Source organism: Pristis pectinata, chromosome 5, assembly GCF_009764475.1.
Source record: "Pristis pectinata isolate sPriPec2 chromosome 5, sPriPec2.1.pri, whole genome shotgun sequence".
In the NCBI taxonomy this organism is placed as follows: Eukaryota; Metazoa; Chordata; class Chondrichthyes; order Rhinopristiformes; family Pristidae; genus Pristis; species Pristis pectinata.
Window position 1 is genome coordinate 28,368,853 of NC_067409.1, and position 14,806 is coordinate 28,383,658.

Sequence of the window (14,806 nt, forward strand, 5' to 3'; positions counted from 1 at the left end):
ACCTACCAGCCTGTATCTTACCCCTCCCTCTCACTTCTATTTACTAGCTACCTTCCCTCTACACTCAGTCCTGATGCAGAGTCTCGACCTGAAACATTGACAATCCCTTTGCCTCGACAAATGCTGCCTGGCCCAGATCTTCTTCTAGCAGTTTCTTTTTGCTCCAGATTCCTGCATCTGGAGTCTCTTGTGTATTCTGACTAATTTATGTGTTTACTTGAATAAGTCTAGACTATGGAAGTTGCTTTTCAATTTACTCTCTAACAATAATGAGGTAAATCTGAACCAATGATCATGGCATAGCTTTGGCTTGGGAATAGTGTTACATAGGTATTCAGCATTTTGAATTCTGACTGGTCATCCATTCAGGAAAATAGGATAGATTAGTTTGACAGGTAGATGGTGGAAATACAGACAATTGGAAAACTTGACTGGCCACCATTTGATTTACAGATTAAAACTTTGAAACAAATAGAATTGTGCAGTGGATGCCATCGGTAAACATCTTGGTAGAAAGTGATACCATGTAAATAATCAGCAACCCATTCTTTCATGTATAAAGCTTTTCAGTGGGCTGAGTCAATCTCAAAATAAGTCAAGTTTCATAGATAACATATTGATGTGTTTTATTTATTTAATGAATGGGAAAAGCAGACAGTACATTAGAAACTTTAGGAATATGTAACAGTCATCGACTGCACTGCTTCTCTGGAAATGCTTTATAAAATAAATATGGATTTGCTTACATAGAATAAGACCATTATCGACATGATTTTTAATTCTGGTTGTGAGCAGAGGCATTTATGTAACACTGGTAAATTTTGTGTTATGCATTAAATTATTTTGTTCCTTTCAAAGATGGCATGGTTGTCTATCAAATAAACCTTCATAGATCATTTCTTAAGTTCATGACCAGATTACATTGATGAATTATCAGTGTGTGTGATTAATTTAAAACCAACTTGTAAATGCATTTTAGAGCTAAAAGTATTATTTTCTATCTCTCCCATCTTTGTTTCCTCCTGCTGCATGTGTGATATATAAGCAATGCATCCTAAGCTGCACCCTTTGAGTACTGACTGTAGTTTTCATTGTGCTTCCTATAATATGATTTTGAAACTAAAACAGAATATTTATTATTCAGTTGATGTTTCATGACATGGTGTCAAGACTTGTGTCTTTGAAATGAAATGACATTTGGAGCAGGGAGGTAGTTCTTAATTGAATAGGGATGTCCAGATGTTAATCAGAGTCCAATTCAAAATAAAATAATTTGTTGTTTTCCTTTTACTTATGATATATTTCTATTCATGCATTTAGAATGGGCCAAAGCTTGCAGAGATCTGCCATCATTTTTCACCATAAGTGCCCCCAAGTTCAGGATTCCTGTTTGAATACAGAAGTTCCAAACTTGCTGGCCACCTTATTTTGGTGCTTTTCTGCTGTAATCTGACAATCGGCTTGGCAAAGGACAAAACTACAGCAATTCCATAGTCCTCAAACTGGAGGATGTATCCACTGAACCAAGAGCAGGTTGGATCTAGCACAGGAACAGCAACATATTTCGTTTCAGTAGAGGTGAATAGATTCAAGGGGCTAGATAAGTATTTGGTAACTTAAATTTTATTAAATTAATTACATTCACTTGTTAAATATTTTAATCATTTTGTTACAATTTTCTACGTTTCTAATTTTGAGGTAATTTTATAATATTTTAGTTGTTTGATTTTAAGAAGTTTTTTAATAGAACGTTTAGAAACCTTTGTAGTTTTGATAGGAGGCACAGCTTAGCCGGCTATCAAAGCATTTTTCAGAATTTTTCAGCAGTAGCATGGCAGTGGCTTGGCCTGGCCCTTTAATATGGCAGCAATACATTACTTGCCTTGGTACTGAGGACTGAGCCTGAACTTGACAAATTGACAATGGTGGATTTGCAAAAGCTAAGTGCATAATTACTACAAAGGTTTGTGATGAGCATGAGCAGCCCAGCAGAAAATGCCGTTGTAAACTTGTCCCTATATACTTGCACCATATCCACCCCAGCCCCTCAACATCAATCAACCTTGGATTGTTTTCCTGTATTTCTGTTGGTGAAATGATGCAATTTTTGCAAAGCCACTTTTATCACATGGATATATGAACTTGTAATAAAAGAAATTGGGCAAGTTTTCACAGATGTTCTTCAGAAAATTAAAGACAGCATTGCAGCAAAAGCCTCAGAAGTTCAAGTAATATAGTAACAAAAATGCTGGTGGTTTATTGAAAATTGGCCAGTAAAGCCAGAATCAATACCCAGCCTCTGACTCTTTGAATATTTCTCACTGCAAAAACACAGTAGTGGCATAAGCATTGACTGTGATATATTTTAAGGTTAAAATCTTTCAGAACTCAAAGTGGTGTCTTTTTAAATACGTTTGTTTTATAAACCCAATTGATTATGAAGTGCATTTGAAGTGCTATAATATGTTTATTCCTTTTCCTTCTGTTTAAAATGTTCTTTGTAAATACATTTTTCAAAGCATTACACTACAAAGTGAGAAGAAGCAATCCATCTCAAATTGAAAACATGAGAGCTCTTAAGTCAGTGTGGTGCTTGGTTAAATGGAGCACTTATCTTGATGGCTTACATTGTATCTGTCTGCATTTTTGGCTGAGCCTCTAACTGTTCTGCTTCTTTTTCTGGCCTTTGTTCATTGTTCTTGTATCCTTTCTCCAGAAGATGCTGAATATGGTGACCTTTTCAGTGGACTCTATATAGGTGAGCAAATAGACACAGTGCATGATATCATTTATTTCTTAACTTTTCTTAGTTGTCAATTCCTTTCTCTATAACAGTTCATAACGTTTGGAAGTTCATTTAATTGATCTTTCTGTTTGATTGTAAAAAAAATTCTTTATATCTTGTTTTGTTTCCTCAACTTACTTTTAATTTTTCTTAGAAACAGGAGAGCAGCTGAGTTCAGGAATAAAAGTACTATCCATAATGTTTCAAATTCAGGATAACAACAACCTTTGCAAATACATGCAGTAGCCTAGAACTTCTCACTGTATGCAGTTGATAATTACTTTCCATGCACATGGTCAAAGAAATATTGATGTCAGTGGGGTCAAATGAGTCTCGAAAGCCCAAATGTCACAGGTCTAATTATAGCATAAAGGTGCAAGATTAGAGGAAGAAGGACAAGACATAGCAGGATCAAGATTTGCCTTGGGCCAACACAAACATCTGATTGGGAGCCAGTGCCTATTTGATTGCATTATTTTCTTTTTTGTGGTGGATTTCAGGGTGAATTTTGTGTTGTCTGCGAACTTACGAATCAAACTACCTATATTTTCTTCCAAATCATTAACATATATCCAGCGCTGATCCTTACGGAACTCCACTGGTTGCAGACATCCAGAACAACACACCTCTACCACTACTCTGTTAACCAAGCTAATTTTGGATCCAATTTACCAACTCACTGCGGGTCTCATGTGACTTAATCTTCTGGTCCAGCCTATCATGAGGGACATTGCTTTACTAAACTCCATGTAGGCAAAATCCACTGCCCTGTGGTCATTAGTCATCTTTGTCACTTCCTCAAAAAACTCAGTCAGATTTGTGAGACAGGACCTCCCCTGCACAAAACCATACTGACTATCCCTAATAAGTCCAATTGGACGACGTGGTAGTAGAAATTGCAGAAGGGCTTACTGTAATCTTCTAATCCTCTCGAGGTATAGGGTTGGAAAATGACAAATCTGATGTCCATCAAAAAGATACAAGAAAACAAGCCAGTCAGTTTAACCTCAGTGAAAAGGGATTGGAAAACTATTAAAAAAGAATAATCAGGGAAACTAGTAATGAGTGTCTGGAAAAGGAGAGTAGCCCAAGGTAGACTAAGCACTGAGAATATAACAAAGTAACCTTTCAAGAAACTTATCCATACTGCATAGGAAAGGTAATTTGCGATGCAGTATAGCAAATATAGCAGTATATGTGCAGTGGCATTGCTTATTTATGCCCGATTTTGCAATATGAAATGTCCAAAATCAGCCAGACTGGGGAAAAATATCAAGGAATTTAAAGCACAAACTATATACTTTGAAGTCAAATTTCTGCAACCTTTTGTACTATAAAAAGCACAAAGCTAAAAAGCTGCCTCTCTCTGATACCACAGTACTAATTACAGTGGGTTTCTACTAATTTGCAACTTTCTACTGCCCTTCAAGGAAGATCATAAATTAAAGTTTTTAAGTGCAAAACATTTTTGTGTCCTGGATTAAAAGCTACTTCTTAAATGCATGTGTTAAAACTGCAATAGATTATCACTATTAAATATATCAAAGAATGTGAATGCAATTTTCAAATAACCCAAACTGCACAGTTTGGGTTAGTTTATAAAATATTTCATATTTTACAAAATGCAGGAAGGTTTGAGTGGCAACTTGAGCTAAAATACTGAGTTTTGGAGATTGGACAATTTTCATTTAGACCACCAATGGCAATCAAAGAAAGAACAAGTACTTTATACTTTCAACTAATGTTCTTTGAATGTAAAGAACAAATGTGAAGGCAGCTGGGTTCCTGAAACTTTTTAATTCAATAACACCAGAAGCCTGTTTTTATGATCTTAGTTGCGTTTTTGTGAATAAATCCTTTATTCAGCTTCAGCATTTGACTTTGTAAGAATTGATTTCATGGTATCTTGTTCTGTGTGTAATCCTCATTAATATTCATTTCAAATGATCATAAGATGTGATAAGTGGGTTTGTAGTTCAACAGTCATGAGATCAGATTTTATTATGGGCCAATTTTAAATGGAATTCAATAAATTTTATAATTAGGGGAAAAAAGTGAAATCTGTTGGATTAGTGCACAATCCAAGCTGGTTAACAATTACGCCAGATTTTTCAGTCAGCTGTGAAGGATTGCTATTTTCTACATAGTACATTAATAGATACTCACAGACTTTTCAATGGCAGCTTGCTGTTATTCAAATCTGATCTGGTTCTCCTCCCTCTGTAGTAACCCCACAGTGTGTGTGAGAAACCACCATGACCTTTGTACCAGAGTGAAGAATCCTGACTAAGACACTGTTTCCCGAAAAGGAAGCATAGAGCCATGACGTACTCACCTGTGGCCTGTTTTCCTTCGAAAACTGCTGATGTTCTGCTTGTTGTTCGGTTTATGTCGGCACCTGCTCATTGTAATGTAGTCAGAGACAGGTTGGAGAACTGCACATCGGATGCTCTGCTCTGATGCTGGGCTCATCGCCAAAGGGAGGGGGCAGATGTACATCTGACCCCTGACCTTTATGTCAGTCACCAGCTGTTGTCACCAGTTGGTGTCACCAGCTGTGATTAAATAAGTAATTGTTAATTTCTCTTCACCCTGATTCTCATTAATTTTCAGTTGTTCCACTATTTTTAAATAAATTTATTTTAAAAATATTTAAATCTATTTGAAATTGTTTCTAAATGTCTCTGATTATCAAAGACATGCTTTTGCCAAAAAAATGCTTTTGACAGCAATGAGCTGCCAGAAGAATAGCCTAGGGGCATGTACTCCAGATCCACAGCCTGACAGTTGATTGCCAATTGCAGCCCACTCGCTCTACCTCATGCATTGTCTGCAGCAGCCAGGCCTCAAGGTAGTTTGGAACTACAGAGCCACAAATGGTGAACGTGAATATAGAAACGGTAGGGGATGAGCACGGATGGTGAGCCGGATCATAATGGTGAAATCATATTCAGAAACAAAATAGAGGTAAAGACAGTTGGGGTTGGGTGGGAGAGATTAATAAGAGACAGAATAAGTAAAATAAAAACGTTTTACTAGCAGTGTAGTTATGCTTGTAGAGGACCAGTGCAAATTGGACAACAATTTCCAGATTTTCATGCTGTGACTGAGCTGTTGCAGGGCAGCAAACTGCTGTCTGATTTATTTCATAATAATGGTGAGCAATCCTAACTTCTCCATTGTTCTTGACACACAATCTGTGCCAATATCACTTAATGAAGGGAACCTGATACACCCATGTGGATTGGCTTGTGTATAATTCCACTCCCCCACAATGTAAGTGACACTAAATGTGCTGTGAGCTAGCCGAGCAAGTCTTTCACTTTCGAAGTCCAGGAACAGACAATAAACATAATCTTGATGGTATCACTTGAATCCTGGCAATCTTAAAAAAGTAATGATTTATGAATCGTCAAGAATTTCAGCATTGTTTCACATAATGTTAATGAGTAACTGTGGAATAGATTTTTTTTTACTAAAAGGCAGTATATTTGAAATCTGTTTATAAGATGTTGAACTTCCTAATAACCATTTTTGAAAATATAAACCTTTTTTATTCAACAACATCTGCTCATAATTGATGAATTTATGATATGAATTGCACAGGCTCATCTTTTAAGATTAGATTTGCTTTTTCATCTAGTTTTTTCTTTCAATGATTTGACTACATAAGTATAATCATTAAAGGAACTGAAAAATTAGATAGGGTGGTCAATGATTTTTTCTGAAATTCTGAGTTTTTTTTGACATTTAATGTGCTGTATTAAGGAACACATTATTTCAACACAATGTATACTGTTCACTGACATCAGTAGGGCATTTTTTATGCCATGATGTACAGTTTTCAAGATTTTAGTTACAGTGCTATCACTGTCTTAAATTACTAAAGAAAATATCTCATGTAGAATATCTTTATGTTAAGGAGATTATGTTAAAACTTGCACACTGAGTTCTGCATTTTACTCCAGGCACTTCACATGATAAATATATTTTTAAACAGGATTGCTCTCCTAATTAACCTTTTTCTCTGACATATAAAGTGATTCAAAAAGATGTGTGGGATTTTTTGAAATGAAAGAAGATAAGTGGAATTGTGAGCTCTGGGAAGAGAAATCAAGATGAAGTTAATGAGGATTCCAAATGTAAAATGTCAAACTAGATAGTTGCAAGTCTTTTTTAGTTGCTCTGCACTTCCCAACAAAAGTTGGGAAATTGAAACATTACAGAGAAAACTCTCAACTGTAACTTTAATTTGATTTAGGTTTTATGAACTTTGCCATGGGACATCAAATTACTAACTATACAAAAGCAAAATACTACGGATGTTGAAAATTTGAAATGTAAACAGAAAATGCTGTAATTGCTCAGTTGATAATGCAGTATTTTTGGAATAAGCAATTCTTTCATCAATACTGGGAAAAGTTTGAGATGAAATAACTTTTAGATATAGGAAAATAAGGAAGAGGAAAGAAGGAAAATAAAATTAAGATCTGGATGAGTAGAAAGGGCTTATCGTGTAAAAGAAATAATGGGACAATTCAAGAAACAAGAGATGGTAATGGAAATAGCAGAAGAGGTAACTGAAATTGTTGAATTTGACGTTGAGCCCAGAAGGCTGGGAATGTGCCTAGGAGATGAGTTGCTGTTTCTTTTGTGTACATAGAGCTTTATTGAAATTGTACAGAGGCCAAAGTGGGAGCAGGACAGAAAAATAAAGTGACAGCTGATCAAAAGATTAGGGTTATGTTTATAAAGTTGAAATAAGATATTCTGCAATGTGGTCATTAACATTGGTTTGGTTTCCAATCGTGAGCAGTGAATATGGCATACTAAATTGAACGAATTGTATCTAATTCACCATTCCATTAACAATTGATTATCATTATCTTCATTAGATATAACATTAGTGCCAAAACTATATGTGCAAATTCTTGTTATTTTGCTCACAATTACTATTGTTGTAATAAACGGTTTTCAAATTTTCTTGCATGGTTTTCAGTCGTGTATCCTATTATTTACAGATAAATGTATTGTAAAAGGAAACTGTATTGTTGTAACTAGATATTGTTTGCTGGAGGGGCCAGGAATCTGCAATATGAAAGTGGATATTTGAGGAACGCTCAGGGTGATCAAGAGGAAATGGAGATCATTGCTCTGGCCTCTGCAAAAACAATTTTAGTCCTTATGCTCTTGCGTTCCCATCTTTTAAAATCTGTCTTTTGGAAAATAACTTTGAACTAACATCAAAGGAATATAGAACGACATGAACACCATTTAACTTCCAATAAGTTTTGAGTTTTGTTACAGTATAGTGTACTTATTTTCCACTTACAGGATGAGTGAGGTGGAAGAAGAGTGAAGCATGCAGATTAACATGATCCCTGTAACAATTTAAACCAACATCAGGAAAATGTGCACATATGATCTTAATTATATCTGAATATCCAATCAAATAGTTAAAGCTAATCATCCAATTGATTGTATATTTTGAATGTAATGCAGATGTTGCTCAGTTAGCCTGTTATAGTCAGTGAACACAAATAAAATGTTTTTTTTCATTTGGCAGTGTCAACCAACCACTGTCTTCCATTCAGCAACATTTTGGATTAATTTCTTCTTTACGTCCCAACTAGAGTGTGGTTATTATGCACCTCAAACTTCTGAATTATTTTTGACAGCCAAATTGCACTCAATGTATGTTTATTTGTGGAGTGTATGCTTAATTATAGATAGCATGCATATAATTGTGAAAAGCCTTAAATGTAGTAGATATATGAAATGTACAATATATTTAAATATATTGGAACTACGAATAGTCCAAAAGTGATTGTACTTGGATGAGAATATATGCTGTTTACAGTAGATTGTCAACTTTAGAGCAATTTTGTTAGACTGAGCAACCAAATATAAAACAAATAGTGAATAGATGCTGTGCACGCATTACTCATTACATTTCTTAGTTTTGCTTATCTAGATGAGGTTGAACATATGAAGTTGAGAACCAGCAAAGAGCAATTCATCTATCGAGCCACTCCCATGTTCCTAATGCCTCGAGAATTATGATTTGATGCCCCATTGTTCTTATCTGCACCCCAGAAGCCACATATCCTGAATAAGCCAAAAAAAATTCAGGGCGAGCCTGGAATAGAACATAGAACGGTACAGCACAGGAACAGACCATTGTGCCCACGATGTTGTGGTAAATTAATTAATCTTAACTAATCCCTTCTGCCTACACAATGCCCATATCCCTCCATTGTCTGCACATCCATGTGCCTATCTAAGATCCTCTTAAACACCTGGTGTGGAAACATGTCTCCTTCCCTTTACCTATAATTTTCTTCTGTGTCCTTTAATGTACTTTTGTCCAATTATATATGCTGGATGCATTGTGACCATTTCCCCCAACCCCGCCATGTTCTATGGTTTTGGTGTCCAGTTTTTTCAAATTAATATTTGAAGTGCTAATATTGTTTTTCTTTTTCATAATTATCAAAAAGGGTAGATAAGTGGCAAGTTGTTAGATAGCTGTCCCCTTAATAAGTGATGAGCAGAGGACTGCCTTGAGATTTATTATGTTGAATGTGGTTAATTCATTAGTGATTTTGTCAGCTCAGCATCGTTGGCCTTTAGATTACATTCCAGGTTGGTTCTTCAGTGCATTACTGACTTGTCATCAGCTACTGTTTTTCTGTGAGACCTTTTTTAAAAAAAAATCTACCTAGTGAGATGAAAGTTAAAAATCCTCTGTAAGATGTGAAGAAATAAGAGCTTTTCAATTTGTGCTTTGGCTGGCGTTCACTGTTGAACGGGTAACACAAAAACATATCTGGTCATTTATCTTAATTGTTATTTTTAGGATGCTGTGCACTTTTTGTCTTGTTTACCTTAGAATTGTCTTGAGCATTATAAAGCAGCAGCAACACACTTCAAAAGTAACTTGCTGGATATTGAGTGCCTCAGGACATCCTGAGGACATAAAGTTTATAAATAGAGCTTTTCTTTCTGGTTATTCAGCTGAAGCGGAACTCAGTTTTCTGCATGGGATTTTTTTTCAAATACCTATTACTGTTTTTGAATGTTTTGCGTTTTAAAGTGTCCTTTTAATATGGGTTTTTGTGGATCAGTCACTTATGTTGGACTGACAATAATATCATATGAGAATAGTATTCTTACATAAGTGACCACATATCTTTTTTTGTGTGGGGTGCCACAGTATACTGATACTAAGGTCACTGTAATTAACAGTAATATCTGCTCTCTTTCCATACCAACGAAAGTGGATCATTTCTGGCATATATGCATAAATTTAAATTAAATTTGTTTATGAACTGTCTACAATTTTAACATTCGCTGTTAATCTTCCATGTAGAATTCTACTCACACAGATATTTTGAGTGCTTACTTGATCTTTTCCAAACTGCCTGGATGGTATGGTATGTGCTGGGCTAAGACACGAGTATATGCTCATCTCGTTGCAGAGTGAGAATCTACGGCTGTATGCATACAATTGACATAGGACATATCTTGTAGATGACACAGAAACTGGTAGAGTTGTGGACAGTAAAGAAGGTTGCCAAAGGATACAGCAGGATATGGATCAGTTGCAGATATGGGCAGGGAAATGGCAGATGGAGTTTAATCTGGGCAAATGTGTACTGTGGTAGGTCAAATGTGAGAGGAACATATACAGTCAATGGCAGGACCCTTAGGAGCATTGCTGTACAGAGGGATCTTGGGGTCCAAGACCATAACTCCCTGAACATGAGTAGGTAGGTTGGTGAAGAAAGTGTATGGCATGCTTGCCTTCATCGGTCGGGCCATTGATATAAGAGTCAGGAAGTCATGTTGCAGTTGTATAAGACTTTGGTTCGGCCACATTTGGAATATTATGGAGCAACACACACAAAGTGCTGGAGGAACTCAGCAGGTCAGGCAGCATCTGTGGAGGGAAATAAACAGTTGACGTTTCAGGTCGAGACCCTTCATCAGGATTGCTCTTTAGAGTATTATGTTTAGTTCTGGTTGCTGCCTTACAGGAAGGATGTGGAGGCTTTGGAAAGGGCGCAGATGAGGTTCACCAGAATGCTAAAAGAAAGGTTGGACAGATTTGGATTGTTTTCTTTAGAACGTCGGAGGCTAAGGGGAGACCTGATAGAAGTTTATAAAATAATGCGAAGCATAGGTAGGGTAGATAGTCAGAGTCTCTTTTCCAGAGTAAAAAATGTCAAATACTAGAGAACATAGCTTTAAGGTGAGAGGGGGGAAAGCTGAAAGGAGATTTGCAGGGCAAGTTTTTACACAGAGAATGGCAGGTGCCTGAAACACACTACCAGGGGTGGTGGTGGAAGGAAACACAATTGTGCTGGTTTAAGAGGTATTCAGACAGAAACGTGAACATGAAGCGAATGGAAGGATATGGATCATGTGCTGACAGATGGGATTAGTTTCATTTGGCATCATGGTCAGCACAAACATTGTGGGCTGAAAGGCCTGTTCCTGTGCTGTAGAGTTCTATGTTCTATATGTCAGCAGTAAAGAAGCACTTTTCTGTTTAACACATCGGCAGATTGTTGACATTCAAGTCATGTCTGGAATATAATGGGAGTTATCTTGTAATGTACCAGCAGTTAAGCACACCTTTCTCTCAGAAGATTACCTTGAACCAAACATTGTACATTTTCCATTTCCTGCACTCTGAGTCGGGTTTACAAATTTAAGCTAATTCATGCTCTGGATTTATACCATCAGGGCTTGGATTGAAACTTTCCAGACTTATTTCACTAGTTTTTTATCGGTTGTCAGATGTAATTGCCTCAGTTCCATCTGTCTGAACCAGATTCAGATCATGATTCTAAAGGTGAAAGTATATGTGTATTAAAAAAAACTCAAGACAGATTGATATGGAACTCTGGTCTCTCTCTAGTTAATTGGGTTGATTCACAAATTCCAGTTTTAATCTCTGCCTTTGTATACTGGCAACATTAAACTGCCTTTGTGACAAAAATATTGCAACACCTTCAAAATTGAAATATGTCTGGATTGATTTGCACAAAATGCATAAAACTACTTACTAACCCCCAGTAATTGGAAAGGGGAGACCTCAGATAATTGCGTGTGAGTTGTGGGTCCTGACTTGAAGCCGTAATTCTGCAATGCAGGTATAAATCTTCTTCAAACTGACATTCTTTACTTGATCAGATACAGATGCGTCTAACATTTACCATGTATTCTCTATTTTCCCATAAATTATATAGAATTTTTATATTGCCGATAGAACTATTCTCTATGTTTAGCAGTTTTTCAAGCACTATATGTAATCCCTTTCTCTTATTATTCATGACTGAAGTCAATTTCCTTGTTTTGTCTATTATGTGTAATCTTGGAACATTCCAGCAACAGTTTAAACTTTAGAACAGATTTTCTTGTCTGTGTTGGTTTCTGTGTTATCCTACTAATGTACTTGTGTGATAAAGTAGGAAATGCCTCCAAACTAGTAAGCCTTTCTAGTCCACACGTAATTGTTGAATTGCTAAAACTGAACCAGTTGCTTTTCGCCTTTTGTCTCTTGTTTGAGATCTCTAAGCATGGCCTGTAACTTATGCCAGTAGACAGATAGATTGGGTGTTTGGATGGTTCACAAAATAAATATTAGATATGCTGTTTAATCTCTTATGTGAATCATCTCAATGGTTTGCCGCAACAAACTAAGTACAAACTAAATTTTTTCAAGGTATTTATGCATTGTCTTTTACAACATTATCTACATCATTTATGAATGTAATAGAGACTAGCTGGTGGATTAGCTTAGGCTGCAAAATTTCAAGATTATTTTATGAATCTATCTTATATATTTGATTATTCTTAGTTTGAAAGAGGTAATTTTGTGCTAATTTGTATCTAGAAATATTCAGTACAGAGAAGGAAACTCCAGTATCAATAGCAACCCAGTATCAATACTGAGGATTCAGGATCACTGTGCTGCAACTGAATTCAAATCTACTCCAACTGTGTTAGACCGTTCTACTATCCTTGAAAGTCACACTGATCACTACTAACTCCATCCTCAGCCCTTACTTCCAATATATTTCTGTGCATTTTCTGCAGCATTTATTTGTTGGTCTTGATTTGTGAGATTCCTGATTTATGACATGTAGCACTTCTACAGACAGTATATTGATGAAACTTTCATCTAGTAGTGTAGACTGGTTTCAAGTGAACTTCCCAAAAGTTAGTACAGTGATTTACTGTGCTTCACTGTTTCCAGTGACTACTTTCTATTACTGAAATTACTAAATAAGTTTGGCAGAAAATTCCTTTATTGTTTTTTTCCCCAGAGATGTCACCTAGACACTTGAATTCCTTATTTCATTTATCCTTTTATAGCAAATCATACTTCCCTGTACACGCAAGAAGTGAAAGAGAATAAGATTGCTCACGTGACTTTTCAGTTGTATTGGCAGAGTCTTCTACAACCCATTTCATCAGAAAATGGTATTGTGTATGGAGGAAATAAGAAATGGAGGGAGGAATTAAGAATACATTATTTCTAATTCAAATAAATATTCAAGTATTTGTGTTGCTCGTGTGTCCTGTGTTCCAAATGTTTACCAATTTTTATCATTGCATAACAATTTGACATTTTATTTCAGTGTCAGAAATAATATGTGTAGAGCAAAAGTAAAAGTGCTCTGGCTTGAATTTTCTCTCCAGGCTATGTTAGTTTATGTATGATTCAAAGCAGCAGCAGTAATTCGGTTGAAGTTTATATGATAATATAGATTGTATAATTTTTTTTATCTAAGATGTTGAACTGGATGATACATGTTATATTAAATCTGCCAATGACACAGTATAAATTCCCTTTCCTGATTTATTTTATATTAAAATTAAGTATTTAATTTTAGCCTAGATGTTGTGGTGAATTTAATTTTACTATCTATCCCCCTATTTGATCTGAAACGTGTATTCATCTCTGTCTGTACTTAATAAGAATTTTTAGAGCCCTTATAAACATCAGCCATGTGTTTAGGACGAGAGCCACAAACTGTTCTCGGTATTCATATAAAAAATTTTGATAGGCAATTGTAATGAGTAGCAGAATTGGTTTTAATAATGCTGAATATATTTTGTATAATCATTCTGTTGTTCATCGGAAGTTCTAACCAAGTCTCAATTTTTACAGCTGGTCTCAGAAGAAGTTTTCGATTGAGCAGAAAAGACAGAAAAACTAATAAGTCCATGTATGAAAGTAAAAGGAGTGAACAATATGACACAGCAGATGTTCCAACATATGAAGAGGTTGTCTCTTATCAGCATCAACCAAATGAAAATTACCGGCTTGTTGTTCTTGTTGGTGAGTGCCATTTTAAACTCCCAGTATTTTTACTGCATGTTTTATTAGCTTGATTTTTTTGACATAGTAAAATGAGTATTGTTATAGAGCAATTTGTTGTGAAAAACAGATCACTCAGGTTTTTGTTGTTATGAGCCATTTGTTTCAAACTGCAGCACACATCAGAAAATTCTGCCTCACTTGGTAATGTTATAATTATTTTAAATATGCTTATCCATTCTGATGTTACTTTTTCTCTTTTTGTCAATACAATTTCACTTAATTTAAATTATTTCTTTAAAAACTTTCTTTGTAACGTAGAGATTAAATTCAAAATCTCTGGCTTTGTGTATATATTCAATTAAAATATTAAGTGTACAAGGGAGTGGTTTTGTTTTGGCTTGTCTTGGGGATAATGGTGACACTGATGAATGATCCACTTAATGTCCATTCCCTGCCATCATGAGATGGTGGCTATGGGATGCCCTGAACTGCTGTGGTCTTTGCAATGATGATACTCCTTAAAGGTATATGGTGGAAGATGCCAGAATATTTCCATAACTAATCATGTTAACAAATGCTTAATTTTATTCGGAATAAATGCCCTGTCCAATGCTTTCTATTTGGTTTGCTGTTCATTCTGCTGCCTGTCCTCAGCTGTAATCATGTCTACCATGAATCAAAGG

At 35.7% G+C, this 14,806-nt stretch overlaps 1 protein-coding gene across 10 annotated transcripts in view; it reads left to right on the forward strand.

Annotated features, from left to right (window-relative positions):
- mpp7a (MAGUK p55 scaffold protein 7a) overlaps positions 1 to 14,806 on the forward strand; it is a 359,286-nt gene that overhangs the window by 294,380 nt on the left and 50,100 nt on the right. For all 10 annotated transcript variants that reach the window (XM_052015631.1, XM_052015634.1, XM_052015627.1 and 7 more), the window contains one exon: positions 13,971 to 14,141. In XM_052015631.1, the coding sequence (XP_051871591.1) occupies positions 13,971 to 14,141 (171 nt within the window). The remainder of the gene's footprint in view (positions 1 to 13,970; positions 14,142 to 14,806) is intronic.